This window comes from Onychomys torridus, chromosome 2, assembly GCF_903995425.1.
Source record: "Onychomys torridus chromosome 2, mOncTor1.1, whole genome shotgun sequence".
Classification (NCBI taxonomy): Eukaryota; Metazoa; Chordata; class Mammalia; order Rodentia; family Cricetidae; genus Onychomys; species Onychomys torridus.
In genome coordinates this window covers 15,898,135-15,916,534 of record NC_050444.1, presented here as the reverse complement: position 1 = coordinate 15,916,534, position 18,400 = coordinate 15,898,135, and the positions used below count along the sequence as shown (strand labels likewise).

The 18,400-nt window shown below is 41.9% G+C and overlaps 1 protein-coding gene across 8 annotated transcripts in view; it reads right to left on the bottom strand.

Moving 5' to 3' along the window:
• Positions 1 to 18,400, bottom strand: part of Runx1t1 (RUNX1 partner transcriptional co-repressor 1) — a 150,644-nt gene that overhangs the window by 55,312 nt on the left and 76,932 nt on the right. For 7 of the 8 annotated variants that reach the window (XM_036178166.1, XM_036178172.1, XM_036178169.1 and 4 more), the window contains 2 exons: positions 5,202 to 5,339; positions 2,939 to 3,180 (listed from right to left, as the gene is read on the bottom strand). In XM_036178166.1, the coding sequence (XP_036034059.1) occupies positions 2,939 to 3,180; positions 5,202 to 5,339 (380 nt within the window). Of the gene's footprint in view, positions 1 to 2,938; positions 3,181 to 5,201; positions 5,340 to 17,506; positions 17,646 to 18,400 lie in introns of those variants that run through there. The other variant, XM_036178170.1, reaches the window with a different exon arrangement.

The window sequence follows — 18,400 nt, the reverse complement described above, 5'->3', positions numbered from 1 at the left end:
ACCCTCAAACTCAAAACATTTTCACATGAAACTATGAATAAATATCAACTTCCTGTTTATAAGAATTGAGTCAGTGTACCAATTTTTTAGCTATCAGTTTTACAACCCTGTCTAACACTACTCATAATCCCACCTAAATACCATGGCCATTTAGTTTATTAGGATTTAGTGCTCAAGTTCACACCACAGGCCTACCCATACCACTTGGACATTCTCACTGTCTCATTTATTTTAGTGAATAACTATATAATTCAGTATTACCATGTAGAAAATATGTATAAAAATCACTCCTTTAAAAGTTAGTCACCAAAATTAAATAAAATGTCCTGAGGTCAGATTCTTAAAACAAATGTCCCAGGGTCTGAGTAAGGACAAGGTGGCCCACACTGCATGCCTACGATCCCCATATGTAGGACACTGAGGCATGAGAAGTAAGAGTTCGAGTCCAGACCCAACTACATGGTAAACTTCTAGCCAGACTGAACTATATCCTGAAAGCTTTTCTCAAAAAACCAAAAGTTTCTTCCCTACTCACTTAACAAGTAGTCACTTCTATGGGGTGTGCATTCTTAATCTCAGCACTTAGGAAGCAAAGACAGGCAGATCTCTATGAGTTCAAAGCCAGCCTAGCCTACATATCAAATTATAGGACACAGACAGGATTACACAGTGAGATGAAAAAGAAAAAAAACAAGAAAAATAAAAGGTCACTTCTTGTTGTATGTGGACACAATAGCCATCCCCTACTTCTTTATAAGATTTTAGGTAAGTAAGCTAACATTTTGAAAAAATTGTTTCACTCAAAATATTTATCACTTAATAAGTAGAAAACTCTAAGCCAATCAATTTTTTCTCCTTTTTGAGTTTTGGAACCACTTTTAATTTTAAAAAAATATTAAAATTAAGTTTGGGAAAATTAGGGGGAACAGCATCTTATTAGGTAGCCCAGATTACCTCCCCAACTCTCAATCCTTCTGTTTCAGCTTTCTGCATGCTAGGATCACAGTTGTACATCACCACATACAGCTCAAAATGTATTTTTAAACTAATAACAAATTCATCACTGACTTGACATAGTTATTGTTGTGGATTTACTTTGTGGTTACTTAGCTTATTTACATGCTGAAGGGACTATATATTACACAAATTGAAAATTAAAAATGAAGAGACGGGCATGCTGCTCACGTTACTGATCCAACACATGGGAGGAAGAGGCAGGTAGATCTCTATGAGTTCAAGGCCAGCCTGTGAACTCTGGAACAACCAATGCTATAGAGTGAGTCCCTATCTCAGAAAAAGGTAGGAAGGGCAGGAGAGAGGGAGTGAGGGGGGAAGGGGAGCAAGGGGGGAAGTAATGGGGGAAGGGAGCATCAGAGGGAGGAAAACAATAAATATAAAGGAAGAGATAAGTAACTGACCTAGGATCTGAAGTTCAGGGACACACTCTACTTCCACAAAAGTCACTTCTGTCCTAGAGACAGAGGAGCTGGCAGACTGAGAAACATGATATTCTTTTTTTTTTAAATGCAAAAGCTATTAAATGGTGACCCAAGGCCTGTGTTCTAGGCCTGTTTTGCCCATGATCACTCCACATAAAGAAAAGAAATGATCTGTGGGACAGACCTCAGTTCCACTTCCAGCCTGGAGGGAAGGCTATTCAGGGGACTCTTCTCTCCTCATGACTCAGTACTGGGGCTACAGCCCTCCTAAGGTCTAGGGAATCACTTATTTGTGTCAAAAATCATAGTTAATATAAAAGTGACTTGAAGGTCAGTGGTTAAAAGAGGATGAATGCTCTCATTTCCAAATTGATAACATACACAATATAGTAGAATATGCCAGAGCGAACAATTCATTTCCAAACTAACATTTTAAATAATTCTACCTACAGTAAAGAATTAAAATTAAAGGGCCACAGCTTCTGTAGTTCTAGAACTCAGGAAGCTGAGACAGGAGGAGTAGAATTGGAGGCCCTCACGTGCTGCAGAATAAATTCAATTACTTGTTACAGGGTGGCTACAGGTTGCAGAGAAATGAGGAGCTACTGTCTGATGGGTACAGTTTTTAGCTGAGAAAAAATGAAATGACTCCAGAAGGCTGAGGATGTAGCTCAGTAAAAAAAACACTTGTCTAGCACATGTGGGGCCCTGGTATCCCCCCAACACACACACATGCACATGAGTGCACCCAAACCCACATGAGTGTGCGTTCTTTCCCTCTCCCCCCCCTCTATCTCTATCTCTCTATCTCTCTCTCTACACACACACACACACACACACACAGAGCAGCTCTGGATCTGGAAACACATTAGTGGCAACAGCTGTACAATGTGGCCGTATTTGTGATGCCAGTAAACTGTACAGTTAAAAATGGTAATTATGGTCAATTTTATGTATTATTTTACAATAAAATCTTTAGTGCCTTTAGCCTTAAGAACAAAACTACATGAATCAAGAATGTATTACTTGTTATACATTCTTGTTCATCTACGCCAATAGTAAAAATCCCAAAGCAAGGATATTAAAATAAGCATTCAATTAGATTAAGTGACTCATTAACATAACAAAACCACTCTATTAACTGTACCAGGAGACTATGTTTATTAAAAGCCTCCTACATGAACACGTTCATATATTATACAAATATATATATGCATAATACACTTATATGCATATAGATACATGCACTTCCAGCCAAGCCAACAATTCATTTGTATCTCTATATTGTTAACAGTCAAATAGTAGAATCGACTATGATAAAGTCCGTTCCTATTGGAGAACTGAAAAACACTTTACTGTGGAAACAAATAGATTTGCAGAGTACTTGAAGACAGAGAAATTGCTGTGGGTTTGGGGCATCTACTTTCCTTGCCCTACTGGCCCCACTTCTACCCCGCGCACTGCCTCTTATCCCCGGAAACAGATTCCTGCTTGCTTACCACCAGTCCTAGGACGAGAGTGCGAACCCTTTCTCCGATCTCTGGTGAAATGTCATTGCCAAACTGCTGCAGGGTAGTGAGAAATCGTTTCAGCTTGCTGAGCTGCCTGGCGCCACAGGCCGGGGGCAGCTGTTGATTGGCCAGAGAAGAGGAAGAGGAAGAGGAGGGCCCGTTGCTAAAGCCATTAGGTGGTGAGGGGGCGCCATTCAAGGCCGTAGGTGAATGGCTCGTGCCATTTGTTACTGTCAAGGGCACAAAACCAGAAGGAAAAGGTAGATAAATGTACAAAGACAATGAATAAGAGAACTACCACGAAGAGCCCTTGCCTTGAAATCTAGTGGTTGTGTGATTTAACAAACATTGGGACATTTGGCAAAATGCTTGGCCATCACAGCGACACGGGACTCAGTCACTCTGTCAACTCCCAGTCTCCTCCTCACAGTGAGGGGCAGCCTGCTGCACAGAAGCTGATAATAAATGGAGCTTGCTGCTGCACAGAGCCAGCCATCGCTCCCATGTGCACATATGCCAACCACCTGAGATGCTTCAAACATAGCACAAACAGCTTTGGATGTCAGCCTCTTGTCACAGGCTTACATCAATATAACAGGACGCTTTCTCCCTAAACTGCTCCCCCAGAGAAAGTGTACATTTGGTGGGGACTAAATTTATCACTGAGCATTTTTAATCATGTTTTGTACACACAACTGACAGCTGTGTTTATAGGAAGAGGACTTTCAAGTTTGAACCTTATACCACCCAATTAGAAGGCTATTTTCTTTCCCTCTTATGTCGTAACCATTTATTTAGGAGGAAATGTAAATTTTACATAGGAAGATAGGAAGACAAAATGGGTTGGGATTTACTAAGGAGTTATTTTAAGAAAGTGAAAGGGGGCAACTCAGTCTAACACAGAGCATGGGTTAGTAGTAATCTACTAAATTCCTTTCTGAAAAAAAAAAAAAAAAAACGTATTTGAACACCAAGATAATGGTCTAGAAGAACTAGCATGGAAGTGGAGGTGTGCTGTGGTATATCCTTGGCATCCCAGCACTTGGGACATTAGGCAAGATGATAAGGAGTTCAACGTCATCTTCGACTATGTATAGCAAGTCCGAAGCCAGCATGGGCTACTCAGTGAGACCCTGCCTCAAAAGGAAAAGCAAAACAGAGAATTAAACGTTCTTTAATCTCATCGAGGAACAAAGTAACCTATCAATGTTAGCTCACCGGGCCTTGTCATAGGAGTCATGTGCCTGTCACCATGACTTTGGATAACAAGCCTTTTGATGACATGTTACAACTTGGCATGTCACAGCCTTCTACCCTATACACACTTAGAAAGCTCTTTTGAAAGGCAGGACATCCATGCATGAATGCTTAGGATATGTATCTTAAGAGACTCATGACTCTATTTTCATCTCTTAGATATTTTTCACTTGTATGGTTTCATGGCACATGGTCCGTTAATAGTATCATCTCTAACAGATAAACATTTCTTAGCTTCACAAAGCTTAATGACAATTTTAACCAGAACCGTGAGACTGATTGAAACCATCCCAACAAGTGTCTCTGCTAGAGTCGGGAGGTTGGTTGGGGTTCAGAACTCTCTACCATCTTTTGGGATGCTACAGGAGGAAAGGTACCCCAACAACTCAACTCAGAAAATAGGACCTGAGCTGAACACAGTCAAGTTTGATAAAAGCCTGGCAGGCACCTGACAAAAATCATGCTGGTGAATTCAGAAAGTTTCTACAGGTAACTGTTGCATCAAGTAATGGCCTTTCAAGCTTTACAATGTGAGCTTTTTTTCTTTTAAACATTATTTGTAGCTATTTGACATAGAAGAAAGCAAGGTAGAAGTAACTAGAAATAATTATAGCATATTTTTATGTTCTAAGAGAAACGGAACAACCAAAATAGAGAGCTCTACATTAACATGAATTAAAAGTCATAGGCATAACTAGCACACGAGAGCAAATGTAATATTATTCATTTGTTCAAATAGTAGCAGATTATAATGTTGAAGTAATAATGTAAAGGCAAGCAAATACTCACAGTTGTACTAATTATACCTAAAACATGACACTTTTGTTTGGGTTCAGTAACCATTACCTACTGGCAAACTTTCAAGGTTTTTGCACTTGATTCTGCATAAGGCGCTGGTATTGGATTTTATTTTTCCTCAATTGTTTTTTTACATGCAGAAAATTTTAATTGGGCATTCCAAATTGAAAACTTCCATTCATAACTGAGCACTTACATGTCGTTGGTGTAAATGAGCTGGTTCTTGGAGCTCCTTGAGTAGTTGGGGGGGGTGGCATCGCTGGAGGAGTCAGCCTAGATTGCGTCTTCACATCCACAGGTGAGTCTGGCATTGTGGAGTGCTTCTCAGTACGATCTGGGAATGCCACCAGGAACATGTTATTTCACTCCTTAAACATTCCAGTTTCGCAAGTGGGGTCTGTCTTTTTCAGAGGCACACAAACCCAAGAAGTTCAACATCTTCTATCAGTAAAATACGCTTATCTATGGAAGTTTAAAGCTGAGTTTTTCCATCCGAGCCCCACTTGAGAAGGTGTCGCACAGATGGCGGGACCTCATTTGTAACCAGGCTATATAATGCCCTATTGTTATTTCTGGCTTGGCAGATGCTGCCTTACTGGTGTAATATGCACCAGCACAACTTCACTCAGAGCTGAAGCCAGTGTTAGCGAGCAGTAGAAAAGAGATGAGAAAGACGGACGGTAATGAACCCATTCTGACAGCTCAGAAGCAACAGAAACCGAGTGTCAGCTATGTAGTTCCATCCTGGCAGAAGCAGGAACTTCACAGTGCATTCCTGCAAAACCTCCCACCCTGCCTTGCTCAGTTTTCTGGTCGACCAAATGAAACAAGTTACGTTCCCCAGATCTTCAATTTTATCTGCCCTACATTAAAAACACATAAATAAGAGAACCCTGTCTCAAAAACCAAAAAGTAAATAATTAAAATAAAAACACATAAATGCTCTGTCTACAGTAAAGTTAAGCTATTTTTTATATAGAATTGTGTGGATTTATGGCCTAACCTGTTACAGGCATGAGACCAACACTCTAATGAATAATATTGGAATTCGAAAGTCCCAAAGTCAAAACTGATAGAAGCTGAAGGAGGGCCAGGGGCAAACCCCTGACTTAGCCAATGATGACCATCTATAAGCCCGAGTCGTTTTCTCCCACGTATCCTTGGTGTTTGGAGACAGGGTTCACTCTGCAGTCTAGGCTGACCTGGAAACTCACTATGTAGGCCAGCCAAACCTACACCGTCCTCCAGCTTCAGCCTCCTAGTGATAGATGGCAGTGCAAATGTGGGGCTTCTGAGTGTATTTTTCCCTTGACATTTCCATCTATTTCTGAGTGTAATACAATTTTCAAGGCAATAGTTTTCTCGTTAAAAAATGAAATAGTTTCTTGTTTGTTTCTTTGCATCCAATTTTATACAAACACATGAACAACACTCCAAAAATATCTATGAGGTATTTCTACAACTTTAGTCACAAAATTTTACACTATTTTACTTTTTTTAAACAAAGTAAAATTGTATACTATTCAGAGCAGTGTTTTTAAACTATTATAAAAATTATAACAAGTAATTCTAAAATGTACTTAAAAGTCAAATTAAAGTAAATTAAGCTGGGCGGTAGTAGTGCACGCCTTTAATCTCAGCACTCGGGAGGCAGGGGCAGGTGGATCTCTGAGAGTTCGAGGCCAGCCTGGGCTACAGAGTGAGTTCCAGGAAAGGCACAAAGCTACACAGAGAAACCCTGTCTCGAAAAAAAACAAAACAAAACAAAAGTCAAATATTAAGAAAGCTGGAAAGATGGTTCAGTGGTTAGAGGGCTTACATGGTGGCTCACTCCATGTAACTCCAGTTCCAAGGGATCCAATGCCCTTTTCTGACATCCTAGGGCTTATGCACACACGTAACACATACACATAAATAAATATTTTTAAAGTCAATTATTAAATGAAAACTTAAACCTCCAAATTATTGCTATTAAATCCCAAACCTTGTTCAACTTTCTTCACGGCAACGTGCCATGGCAGATTTCATGGCACATGCATGCGATTAAACCCTGCACTGGGGAGGTGAAGGCAAGATGATCAGGAGTTCAAGGACAGCTTGAAATACCTAAGATCATATCTCAAACAAAGCAATTTCCTACCCAAGTATAGTGGCACACACCAGAAATCCCAGCAGTGGAAAAGCAGAAGCAGGAGGATTGCTTTAAAGCTGAAGCCATCCTGGTCTACAGAAAGAAGTCTAAACTCCTGAGGGTTACTTAGTAAGACCCTGACTCAAAAAAAATAAAATAAAAATAAAAATAAAAATAAAAATAAAGAAGCATTTTCATAAGATGTGGGGGGTGCAATATAATCAAACATTTTAAAAGTTGAACTAATGTTGATACCATATTAGGAATGATGTAAAAAAAAGAAAAATCAACATCAACGTAATATGTACATTCTGCCTCATAATGGAGTCCTCCACGTCAGGCCCTGTTTCTTCCTCTCTAGCCCTGGCTTAATAACCCTGACTAACCCCAGGTCAGAAGTGTCCTGAGGGAAATGACGGCGGGAACACATGCACAATTTGACTTTACATCACTGTGGAAAACAACAACAACAACAACAAAACCATGTCTTCATCCTGCTGCTGCCCCAGAGTACTTCACAGCCAGCATTGTAAGCACCTATTTTAGAAAAATCAACAAGGTAGGCAGGCTTCAAAGGAACCCACAGTCTACTCTCCTCAACCAACCTCAGCAAGAGGAGAGTAAATAGCTCTCCGCTCATACTGCAGCTGAGGGAGGAGGCACAGCAGCGAAGACATCCTCCCTAAATAAAGGCAAATACTTCTGTCATGCCAAGAAAGGGGGGAAGAAGGAGGCTTGCCAGAGTCGGCTGGGAGATAACAGTGGGAACTGCTGGTCCATCTGGCTTTCATTCGGCTAACACTCACGGGGATCTAAGAGAGAAGGCAGGCCAGATACACAGACTCGGAGCACGTGGTTTCACAGACAGAGAAAGGAAGAGCAGAGGGGGGAGGGGAAATGGGAGGCATGGGGGAAGAAGCAATAGAAGGAAAAAGACGAAACAGGAAAAGAACAAAACACAAGGAAAAAGGCCCCAAAGGGAGAGATGCCCTTGGAAGTTTTGCTTATCCATAAGTTATGTAGGCCCCTTTAGCCCAGGCCACAGTCACCACCTCAGATGACAATAGCTAACCTAAGATGGCGCACATTAGTCCTATGTCCTTTTAAGTACTTATACCAAGAAAAAAGGAGATACACCATAAAGCACACTCTGTCCATTTCCAGAGAGATGATAGATATACTCATAGCTTTAACTGGGAAACGCTTTCAACAGCAGCCTTGAACCACACATGTAACATAATGCCTATCCAGAATATCATTAGCCACACAGGTAGGAGGGCTCTCTATTTTTTTTTAATGTCATCAATATTTTAGGAACAAGAACTACCAATCAATAAATGGTAGAGCACCACTAGTTCAAACAGGAATAGATTCGTTCTGACCAGATATATATGTATATGTATATATTTAAGATTTTGACATTAGCCAAATTTCTGTGATGGTTGGCTTCTCTGATCAAATAGTTCCAACCCAGAGGCCCTACAAACTACAACAAAGTGGGACCATATGTAAGTCATTCTGTTCTGCTCCACACAATCCACCCAGGGTAGAGATAGATGAAGAAACCACTGGCCAGGCCTAACCCATGCACACAGAAACATTCTGGAACACAGAGATTTGAGATAAATTTAGACAATATGTTTCAAGTATGCAGAGCTCTGCTGCATTTGTTTGGGATTTTTTTTTTTAATGTTTTTGAAATATATATTCTTGAAACCCTTACAGCAAACAGCGCAAGAGCAATGACTTAACTAGAGAAGCATCTCACCCCATTCCAAATTACAGGATATGGTTAAAGCAACATGAGCCTACTATACCGTAGTATTGTGTGTAATTTTTGTAAGTGAATGAAGATTACATTTTCCTGGTATATCCCTTCTGGTTTTTATTTGCTGGAGGGCAATCTGTGTTACTTATTGAAAGAGTGTCACAAGATGTCCCAAGGAGGGGAGGAGAGAATGGGAGGGGGTGAGAAACCAAAGAGAAGACTGAAAAGAAAACTGCTCAGGTCTGGAACGCAGGTAAAATAAACAAGAGTGGACTCTGTCTCTCCCATAATGATTCACACAGCTTCTAGACAAGACAGTCTGCCGTGGGCAATAACATTCTTCCCACTGGGCAACCACCCAGCACATATGTACCAAAGATGGTGGAGTATGGAAAAAATGATGGCATATACAAATGTATGACTGATACCATTTCAGTATTGAACCCATTGCCAGGGCCCTCTAGAGGCGATGTTTTCCATTTCCTTCCTTCCTTTCTTTTTTTAATATAAAAAGATATAACATAATCTGGCTTGACACTTGTCTCACTTAAACTTAGTTCAAATAGTTCCACGTGTGTTTTAAAGGTATGAAAGAAAGGTATGTTGCATCAGCCTTGTTTATATGCCATGCTGGAGAGGATCAATGTGAAGTTGGTTCTTTTGACCATTAGTGGTAAGTGCTCCCTTAAGTTAATTAATTATCCTGACCCTTAAGTCTGCACAATAAAAATGGGAACACTATTCCGTGTTCCTCTTAGAGATGTGATACGAAATAAAATGATATGATGTGTTTAGAACCCTAGCAGGTCCCTACTCATACTGGACACTAATATCCTCCTGTACTTTCATATGCAGATCTACAAGTCCATCAAGTCCGAGATCCGACAATACAGGAGACAGCCAGTGCTACTCCTGGGTTCAGTGGAGGATTTGTATTTGTTTGCGTCTTTCTTTGTTGCTTCTCTCACACAGAATGGCCTGCCCTTACCTGCATGTTCTTCAGTGCCCATTAGAGCTCATACACATCCGCTTGGTCTTCCTTAACCTGCCCACACACCAGCCACAGCACATACCCTTGCTCCTCTTCCACATTCATCAGTCTGCCTACCTGAGAAAATATTTATCTACTTCACACACCAGCCAGTGGAAATGGCAGCCACTGGATGGACAACTTCCTGTTCTGAATTCTCCCTTAGGTGTGTATTTAACAACCATGGGATAGGCTGGATGTGGTGGTACGCACCTCTAATTCTAGAACTTGAGAGGCAGAGGCAGGGGAATCTCTGAGTTAGGCCAGCCTGGTCTATATATCAAGTTCATAAAAATTCATATCAAGTACATAAGAACTATAGGAAGACCCTGCCTTAAAAAACAAAACAAAACAAAATAAACACACACAACTCATCTTATAAGAAGAATGATCACATTCCCTCTCTAAATCTGTTTCCTGTAGAGACAGTGCAAAGAAAATCAGCCTTAGTGCCACATCCACCATCAATAGCACATAGGGACAGAATGAAACCAGGGACAGATGCTCTGGGATTTCTATTGAGATGATGCTTCAATAGCTCACTGCAAAGTGAAAATATCATTAAGTTGGAAACACGTCTGTGAGGCCCATAAGACGGCTCAGTGGGTAAAAGTGCTTGCCACCAAGCCTGGTGGCCTGAGCTGGATCCCTGAGTCATCATATGATGATGGAATGAGAGAATGACTTCTGTAAACTGTCCTCTGACCTCCACAAGTGCCATGGCATTTGCAGACACACACACACACACACACACACACACACACACACACACACACACAAATACATACATACATACATACATACATACATACATACATACATACGTATGTAGTTTCAAAAAACGCAGTTTGTGTTTGTTTTTTACCACAGGGTTTCTTGTAGTTCAGGCCTACCTCCAACCCACTAAGCAACTGGAGATGCTCTTTCCTCTTGATCCTCCCATCTCTGCCTAGAGGACCCATGCTGGGATTCGAAGTGTGCACCATTGTGCCTGCTCAGAAATACATTTAAAGCCAAGCCTAGCATTGCACACCTGTAATCCTAGCAGCCTGGAGGCAGAGGTAGGAAGAGCACTGTGAGTTACATGCTAGCCAGAGCTACATAATCTCTAAAACAAAACCAATGACAAGAAAGCAGAGAGGGGATGGGAGGGGAGCCTCTAGTACTCCTAGCCTGCCCACCAAACAGCACAGCTGGGGAGCACAGCGCGCTGTATGATGTCCGAGATCACATGAATACCAGCACAGGTCGCTGCTGTTGTTTAGCACCCACACGTCACCATCCCAGGACAAAGATTACATCTTAGATATTAAAGGACATATCCTAAATTGGAGGATATACATAACATAGCAAGACTATGAAGATCTGGAACTAAGTTCAAGTTTGTCATTTGTTTCCTGTACTTCTACACAAGTGTGAGTACATTTCTCCTCTTGTTTATATATGTACCATGTCTAAATGTCACCAAAACTCATTTGAGGTTTTATTTTGTTTTATTTCATTTGTTTTGGAGACAAGTTTCACTATGTATCTCAGGCTGGCTTCAAACTCAAGGTAATCCTCCTGCCTCAGCTTTGAGATATTGAGATTACAGGCATGTATCTCCACACAGCTTAAATTTCATGTGTTGCTAGTGATGGTGCATTAAGAGGTGTGGGGGGGGGGGGCTTTAGGAAATGTTCAGATGATGAAGCCTCTGCCTTCCAACACAACATGGCATTAGTTCGTTAGGAAAAAGCTGAAGAGTAGGCTCGGCGGCTGTGATCCCAGTCAACAAGGAGGCTGAGACAAAAGCATTTACGAATTGTGGTCAGCCTAGACAATTTAAGGAGATCATCTCTCAAAATACTAAAAACAAATGGGCAAAAATGAATGGAGTATATAGTTAAGTGGTAGATATGTGCCCAGTGCACACAAATGCCCGGGTTCCATTCTATCCTGTAAATATAAAGAAAGAGCAAAAATGACATCAAGGGAGGTTGAAAAAAGAACTGCAGTCTTCTTGGTTCACCCTGTGAGGACAGACAAGCCCAGCAACAAGCACCACAGGGCAAGTGCAGACAGAGCCAGCACGTCCATGTCCCAGCCCTGTGAGAAACAGATTCCCATTCTATAAATTACCCACTCTACGGCATCTTGTATTAGCAACATGAATAAACTAAGAAAACTGGTATCATGAGCATTTCTGAAACATGAATGGACTTACCTTTTCTCTGACCTGATGACCTCATAGAACTGGACAAAATGATATTTGCCTGTAGTTCTGGCATTTAGAAGCCTGAAGCAGGAGAATGATAAATTCAAGGCTAGACTGGGCTGCAATAAGAGTTGGTCTCCGCTTCTCTCCTACACACACACACACACACACACACACACACACACACACACCCCTAACAAATTAAAATAAAATAAATACTAATACTTTGCTGGGCATGGTGGTCTACCACTGTAATCCCAGCTCTTAGAAGGAAGAGGGAACAGGGTCAGCAGTTCAAGGCCAGCCTGAGTTACCTGAGACTGTCTCAAAGAAGAACAAACAAACAAAAAGCAATTACCTTAAGGAGCATTCCACAATTTCCATGATAAATACAGATATTCCTTTGCTTTAGCCCAGTCACAAACACATCAGAGCTCCAACTTCAAATGACTCATTCCTGGCTGGGGTCACCTGCCTTCCCTCAAGTATCTACCCTTTCCCCACAGTTCCTAAGAGCAGTTACCCCTTGTTTTACACTAACTCTCTTATCAACCATGCCCTACAGAGCGGGGTGTTGAGATCTAGTTCCAAAGGAGGAATGTAGAAGAGGCTCTGGGGACACACCCTCCCTCCTAAACAAGGATCCTGCAGTGGGGGTGGGGGCTGTGCGCTAGCACCACCAGAGTCTACCAGCCTTAACTGTAGCTCTGATCCTTTCGGGCTGCACTGCTCCAGGGTCTTCAATGACTGCAATATTCTGTGGTTTCTTTCACCAGCACAGAGACATCATCCAGAGGACGTACATCTGACAAGGAACCACAACTATTTCTCCATTCACATGCATTCTAGTTCCTCCAGAATATCCATTGTTCTCCCATGAACACTTAAAATGATTATCTACTGCCTTTTTTCAGATACATTTTCAATCCTCATAACATTCCCAGCAGTGATCTAGTTATAACGTAATTATTCCAAGGTGCAATTCTCCCTCGAAATATCCACTGAAATTTTCTTTGATAGTCAAGGTGTGAATGTGTGCATGCGTTTGTGTGTGTGTGTGTGTGTGTGTGTGTGTGTGTGTGTGTGTGTCCATTAGGTAGCTCTGGCTGGCTGGTCTCAAGCTCCTGTTGATCCTTCTGCCTCAGGCTCTCAGGTGCTGGTATTACAGATGGCAGAGTGCTTGCCTAGCATACATACAGTCCTGGGTTTGATCCAATTCTGTGAAAAATCAGGCCTGGTGTAGGGAAGGTGGGGGAAGAAAGAACACAAGTTCATGAACTCCTATCTCAAAACAAACAGAAAAGATGATGATGAGGAGACACAGCAGGAGGAGGAAGATAGGGAAGGTGGGAAAGAGGGGGGAGAAGAAGGAATAGGGGAACTGGGGTAGTTGGGAAAGGAGGGAGGAAAGGGAAGGAGTAGAGGGCTGGGGGAGGGACTTGGTCCAGTTAAATAGGCTGTGCCACTGGACAAACTGGGTGTGGGGATGCACACCTGGGAAGCCCAGCACTCCAGAGGACACTGGAGGCTCAGAAGTTCAAGGCCCTCCTCAGTCTCATAAGAGCTCAAACCCAGCCTATGACACGTGAGATCATCTCTCAAAATAAAATAAAATAGTAGAACTCCACATATCACTCATGACTGAGGACCCTGTGGTTACTTCTCTGCATTCTGGCCAGTCATGAACTTTTGTGATGGTCTTTATCTTCTGCAAAAGGAAGCTTGTTTGATGGTGTGTGAGAGCTGTGCTTGTCTGTGGGTAGGAGGATTTAGAAATTACACTGGTTTAGGAAAAGGACAGTAGTAGGTCCTCCTCTGGGGACCATGACCTCTCCAGCAACAGGTAGTTAGCTAGGTTTACAGTACCAGGCATGAATTCCCTCCTACTGAGTGTTCCTTAAGCCTAATTAGACAGTGGACACTACTATTGCTCAAATGAAGATATCCTGTTGGTCTGGCTGGTCAATGTTGTGGCTCTAGATTTTACAGCTGGGTAGGAATGCTGATGGCTTTTCTCCCTTGGCAGCTAGCACAGCACCATTTGATTCTATGAGAGTTAGCCCTCAGGCAGAAGATGTCCAGGTCAGTTCTAGATTGATTGTCTGAAGTATGCATGTTTTCAGTAGCAGAGTCTGCCCTTTACACTCTTAGCCTATTATTGTTTTGGAAATCTCCTGGCCTCTTCAAGCAACAACTTGTAGGGAAATTTCCTATGCCTGACCCTTTGGTTTTGTTAGTCTCTGGCTCCTGAGGGGAGGCATTATCACCCCATTTGGTGTAACTCAATTTAAATATATATTTAATTATATTTGTTGACATATATATTTAAATACATAAATATGTGTGTATGTGTTTAAATAAGCTTATAAAGTAATGTGGCCTTCCTCTCAGCTTTTTCAAACATCCCTGGTGTTATTTAGCCCTCATTCCTCTCTGTATTACTGTCCCTCTAAGAATCAGGGAAAATCACTGAAGAGGGTTAAAAGGTTGTAAGAGCCAGGGGACCAGGATGCCTGCTGCTAGATAGTGCCTTCATGTCTCATAATTCAGTTTCTAGACATATGGAACACACACAGGCTCCAAACCTCCCTTTCGACTAGTAGTGTAAGTATTGTCACACACACACACACACACACACACACACACACACACACACACACGAGAAACAAGGAGAGTGGGGACCAGTGTTATGTGTTGTGTGATATTTTGCTTGTGTTCTGATAAATAAAGCTTGCCTGGAGATCAGAGGGTGGAGATAGCCACTAGATATCCATAGAGGCCAGGCAGTAGTGGCACACACCCTTAATCCCAGTACCTGGGAGGAGGAAACAGGAATTCAAGGCCACCCTGGGCTACAAAAGACTGAAACAGAGTGAGTCTAAAAGAGAAACAGAGCTGGGCGGTGGTGGCGCACACCTTTAGTCCCAGCACCACAGAGATGGAGACAGGAATACAAAGCAAGTGAGGCTCTCAGTCTGAGGATTCATAAGAAGTTTCTAGTGGCTGCTGCTCTGCTTCTCTCATCTTTCATCTTTCCCCCTTGATATCTGACTCCTGGTTTTTATTAAGACTAATTAGGGTCACGCTTCATTTATGAGATCCACTATTTCTCTGTCCTAAATGAACATATTTTATTCTTAAAACTGAAAATGAGCTGTGATGGTGAAAACTGTCATTTTAGACTATAGAATCACAGGGGTGACAAATCTCGGGGCACGGTTGAGGGATTTTCTAGATTGGGATAACGTGGGAAAACATACCCTAAATACCTAAATACCCTAAATGGGCTGGGGTCCTGGGCTGAATAAAAAGGAGAAAATGAGTTGGGCACACACATCCATCTCACTGTTTCCTGACTGTGGGTGGCATGTGACCAGCTACCCCAAGCTCCTGCTGCCCAGCAGCCCCTGCTAAACTGGACTGTCCCCTCCAAATGGGGGCCAGTTTCTACTGAATTTGTCAACAATACACAAGCAAAAGTCTGTAAGGGTAGGTCCACAACAGTGTGGTGACATGCATTATCTCACTTCTGTGTTTCCAGTGAAAGGGAACTACAGATCTTTCCATTACAAAGAAACCAAGAGGGGCTGGAGAAATGGCTCAGTGGTGAAGAGCACTGGCTGGTCATCCAGAGGACCCAGGTTCAATTCCCAACAACCACACAGTGGTGCACAACCATCTATAGTGGAATCTAATGCCCTGTTCTGGAATAAAGGTATACATGCAGAAAGAGCACTCATCATCATAAAATAAATCTTTTTAAAAAAATGTTTGAAGACAGAAAGAAACAGAGGGACAGACACCGAAGATGGAGATGTGGAAGACTCACCTAATGGAAGCTAAGTCCAGGCCTCCCAGTTCATGCTATCTCAGGACAAATGAGACTTCATTGATGACTTGAAAACACAGGAATGCATTCGTTCATGTTACATCTCGGGCTACTGACACATTAGGAACTGCATGTTCCAGTGCAGTAGCCAGAGCCAATGGCTCTGATGACGATTCAAATTTTAAGTAAAATGCAATCCAACTTAAAATGTCCTTCTGACCACACCGGTCATGTCACATGTTCAACAGCTGTGGCTGCAGAGGGTTTATGACTGCCATCTTGAAAGCTACCTCGTTCATCCTCACAAAGAACAAGACTTCCTAAGAAAATAGCTCTGGAAGTGACACAGGGGCCAGGCTGGGATCACTGGGCCTTTAGCCTGGGCCCAACCACCCCGTGGTTATTCAGTCATAAAATCAATGCACACTGCTTTATCTGACAGCTACTGCAGGAATAAGCATCCATTTGAAACCTGAAAGCTAAGATGAAATCCACTAAGCCATAAACTCTGAGCAGCAAGCATGAGAATAGACATCTTGAGTGCAAGTCCATTAGTCAACACCAGGGTAACTATGGTCAGGACAACAAAGCCAACACCACAACCCAGGAATGGAGTGGCAACAGCTGGTCCAGAATCAGATAAGAGTCAGGGTATATCTGTTCTTTGAATAGACATGAAATCTGGTGAAGAGGAAAGCCAGGCAGAAACCAAGGAATTCATATCTACTAGAGCTACTTACTAAAACTAACTTCAAAAAAATAAATAAATAAAAGAGGATTGGGACATCTCCATTTGAGACAACAAGAGTTTCTCTTCTTCAAGACAGGGTCTCACATTACTCATGATAGCCTAGACCTCACTATGTAGCCAACGATGACCTTGGACTTATGATCACATTACCTTCACTCCCTATGTACTGGGATCACAGGTGAGTGCCACCACACCAGGTTTTATTCAGTTCTGGAGCTTGAACCCAGATTTCCTGAATGCAAGACAGACACTCTATCAACTGAATGCTGTCTCTAGCCCCTTATTGTACAGCAGTTGTCTAGCTTTATTGGACACTTTTAATCCCATTTCTGAATGCCAATTTCATGAGCACAGATTTTTGTATGATTTAAATTCCAACTTCCTTGGCATTTATAAGAGTGTATGGAGTAGAAGCATCTGATACAGGCTATTGAATGGACAGATGCAGAAAGCAAAGCTAGGCTGTGCCCAAACAGCCACAGGTTTGTGACTAATCCATGGTTATACAGATCAGAACAAAGAATGGAAAAAAATGGGGAGGAGAGGACCTGAGAGCACACACTCATCAAAGGAAGAAAGACGTGCTATTGGAAAGAGTCTACTACAATTTTCTCATTTTGAGACAGAGATGGTCTGCAGATCAAGAACAGAGGAAGCATAAGAGCCAAATCGTACTTCTAGCTAGAACAATATCTTAGAGGATTCATGAAGAGAAGAGCCATTGGTCTTGGCACTTCTGGTAGATTCCAGGCAGTACACATCTTGTGAAACACCTCCTTTCATCAAGAACTATACCTTCATTCCAGCAGCTCTTGGATCTTCTTGTAATCATTTCTTGGATGTGGTTCCTAGAAGCTATGGAAGTGGGTATCTAGAGGGTGGAGGCCTGACTATCCCACTTCTGTTGACTTGGGTTCCTCTCCATCTGTTTCACACTTCACCATCCTGTTTAAGACAGACAAAGAGGGAGGGGGTGTCTCCTCTTTCAGAATAAGAAGTAAAGACTCCTAGTCTAGGAAATCAGCAATCTTTGACTAAATGGCTATGATAAAATACTTAGCCAGGTAGGATGGCACATGCCTGTAATATCAGCACTTGGGAAACAAAGGAAGAGGCTGATGCATTGTAAATCCATGGACAGCCAGGTCACAAAACAAAATTCTGTCTCAAACACAAAACAAAACTGAACTAAAAGCATTTTAATTAGAAAACTCAAATCCTCCAATTTACAGAAAGTAACTACTTGGACAAAGAGGCATTAGATCATTCTAGAATGTGGAAAATATTATGTAGGGATCCAATCTTTATATTCTTTAAGCACAGATAATTTTTGCTCCAGTAGCTTATTTGCTAAAGAAATGTACAACAAAAGCCTGAGAGCCTCTGCAAACATGGCAGCTTAGGCCCCCAGTTGAGTCAGTCACAGACACCAGAGAGTAGTTAGCAAGTCAAAGCAGAAAACTAGAAGGTGGACAGTGTGGGATCTTAACTGAATATTTCTTAGATTTAACTGAATGTACCCAAGGAGAGAAATAACATTAATAAGCTTCACCTTACAAGCAATGGGAACACAAGTTTTTTGGCTGCCAAATGGCCAGCTAGTTTCTGTATCATGGGTAGACATGGAGATGAGAAAAGAATAAGAAATGTCAGAAGAGACTGGTGTGATAGCTCATGCCTATCATCCCA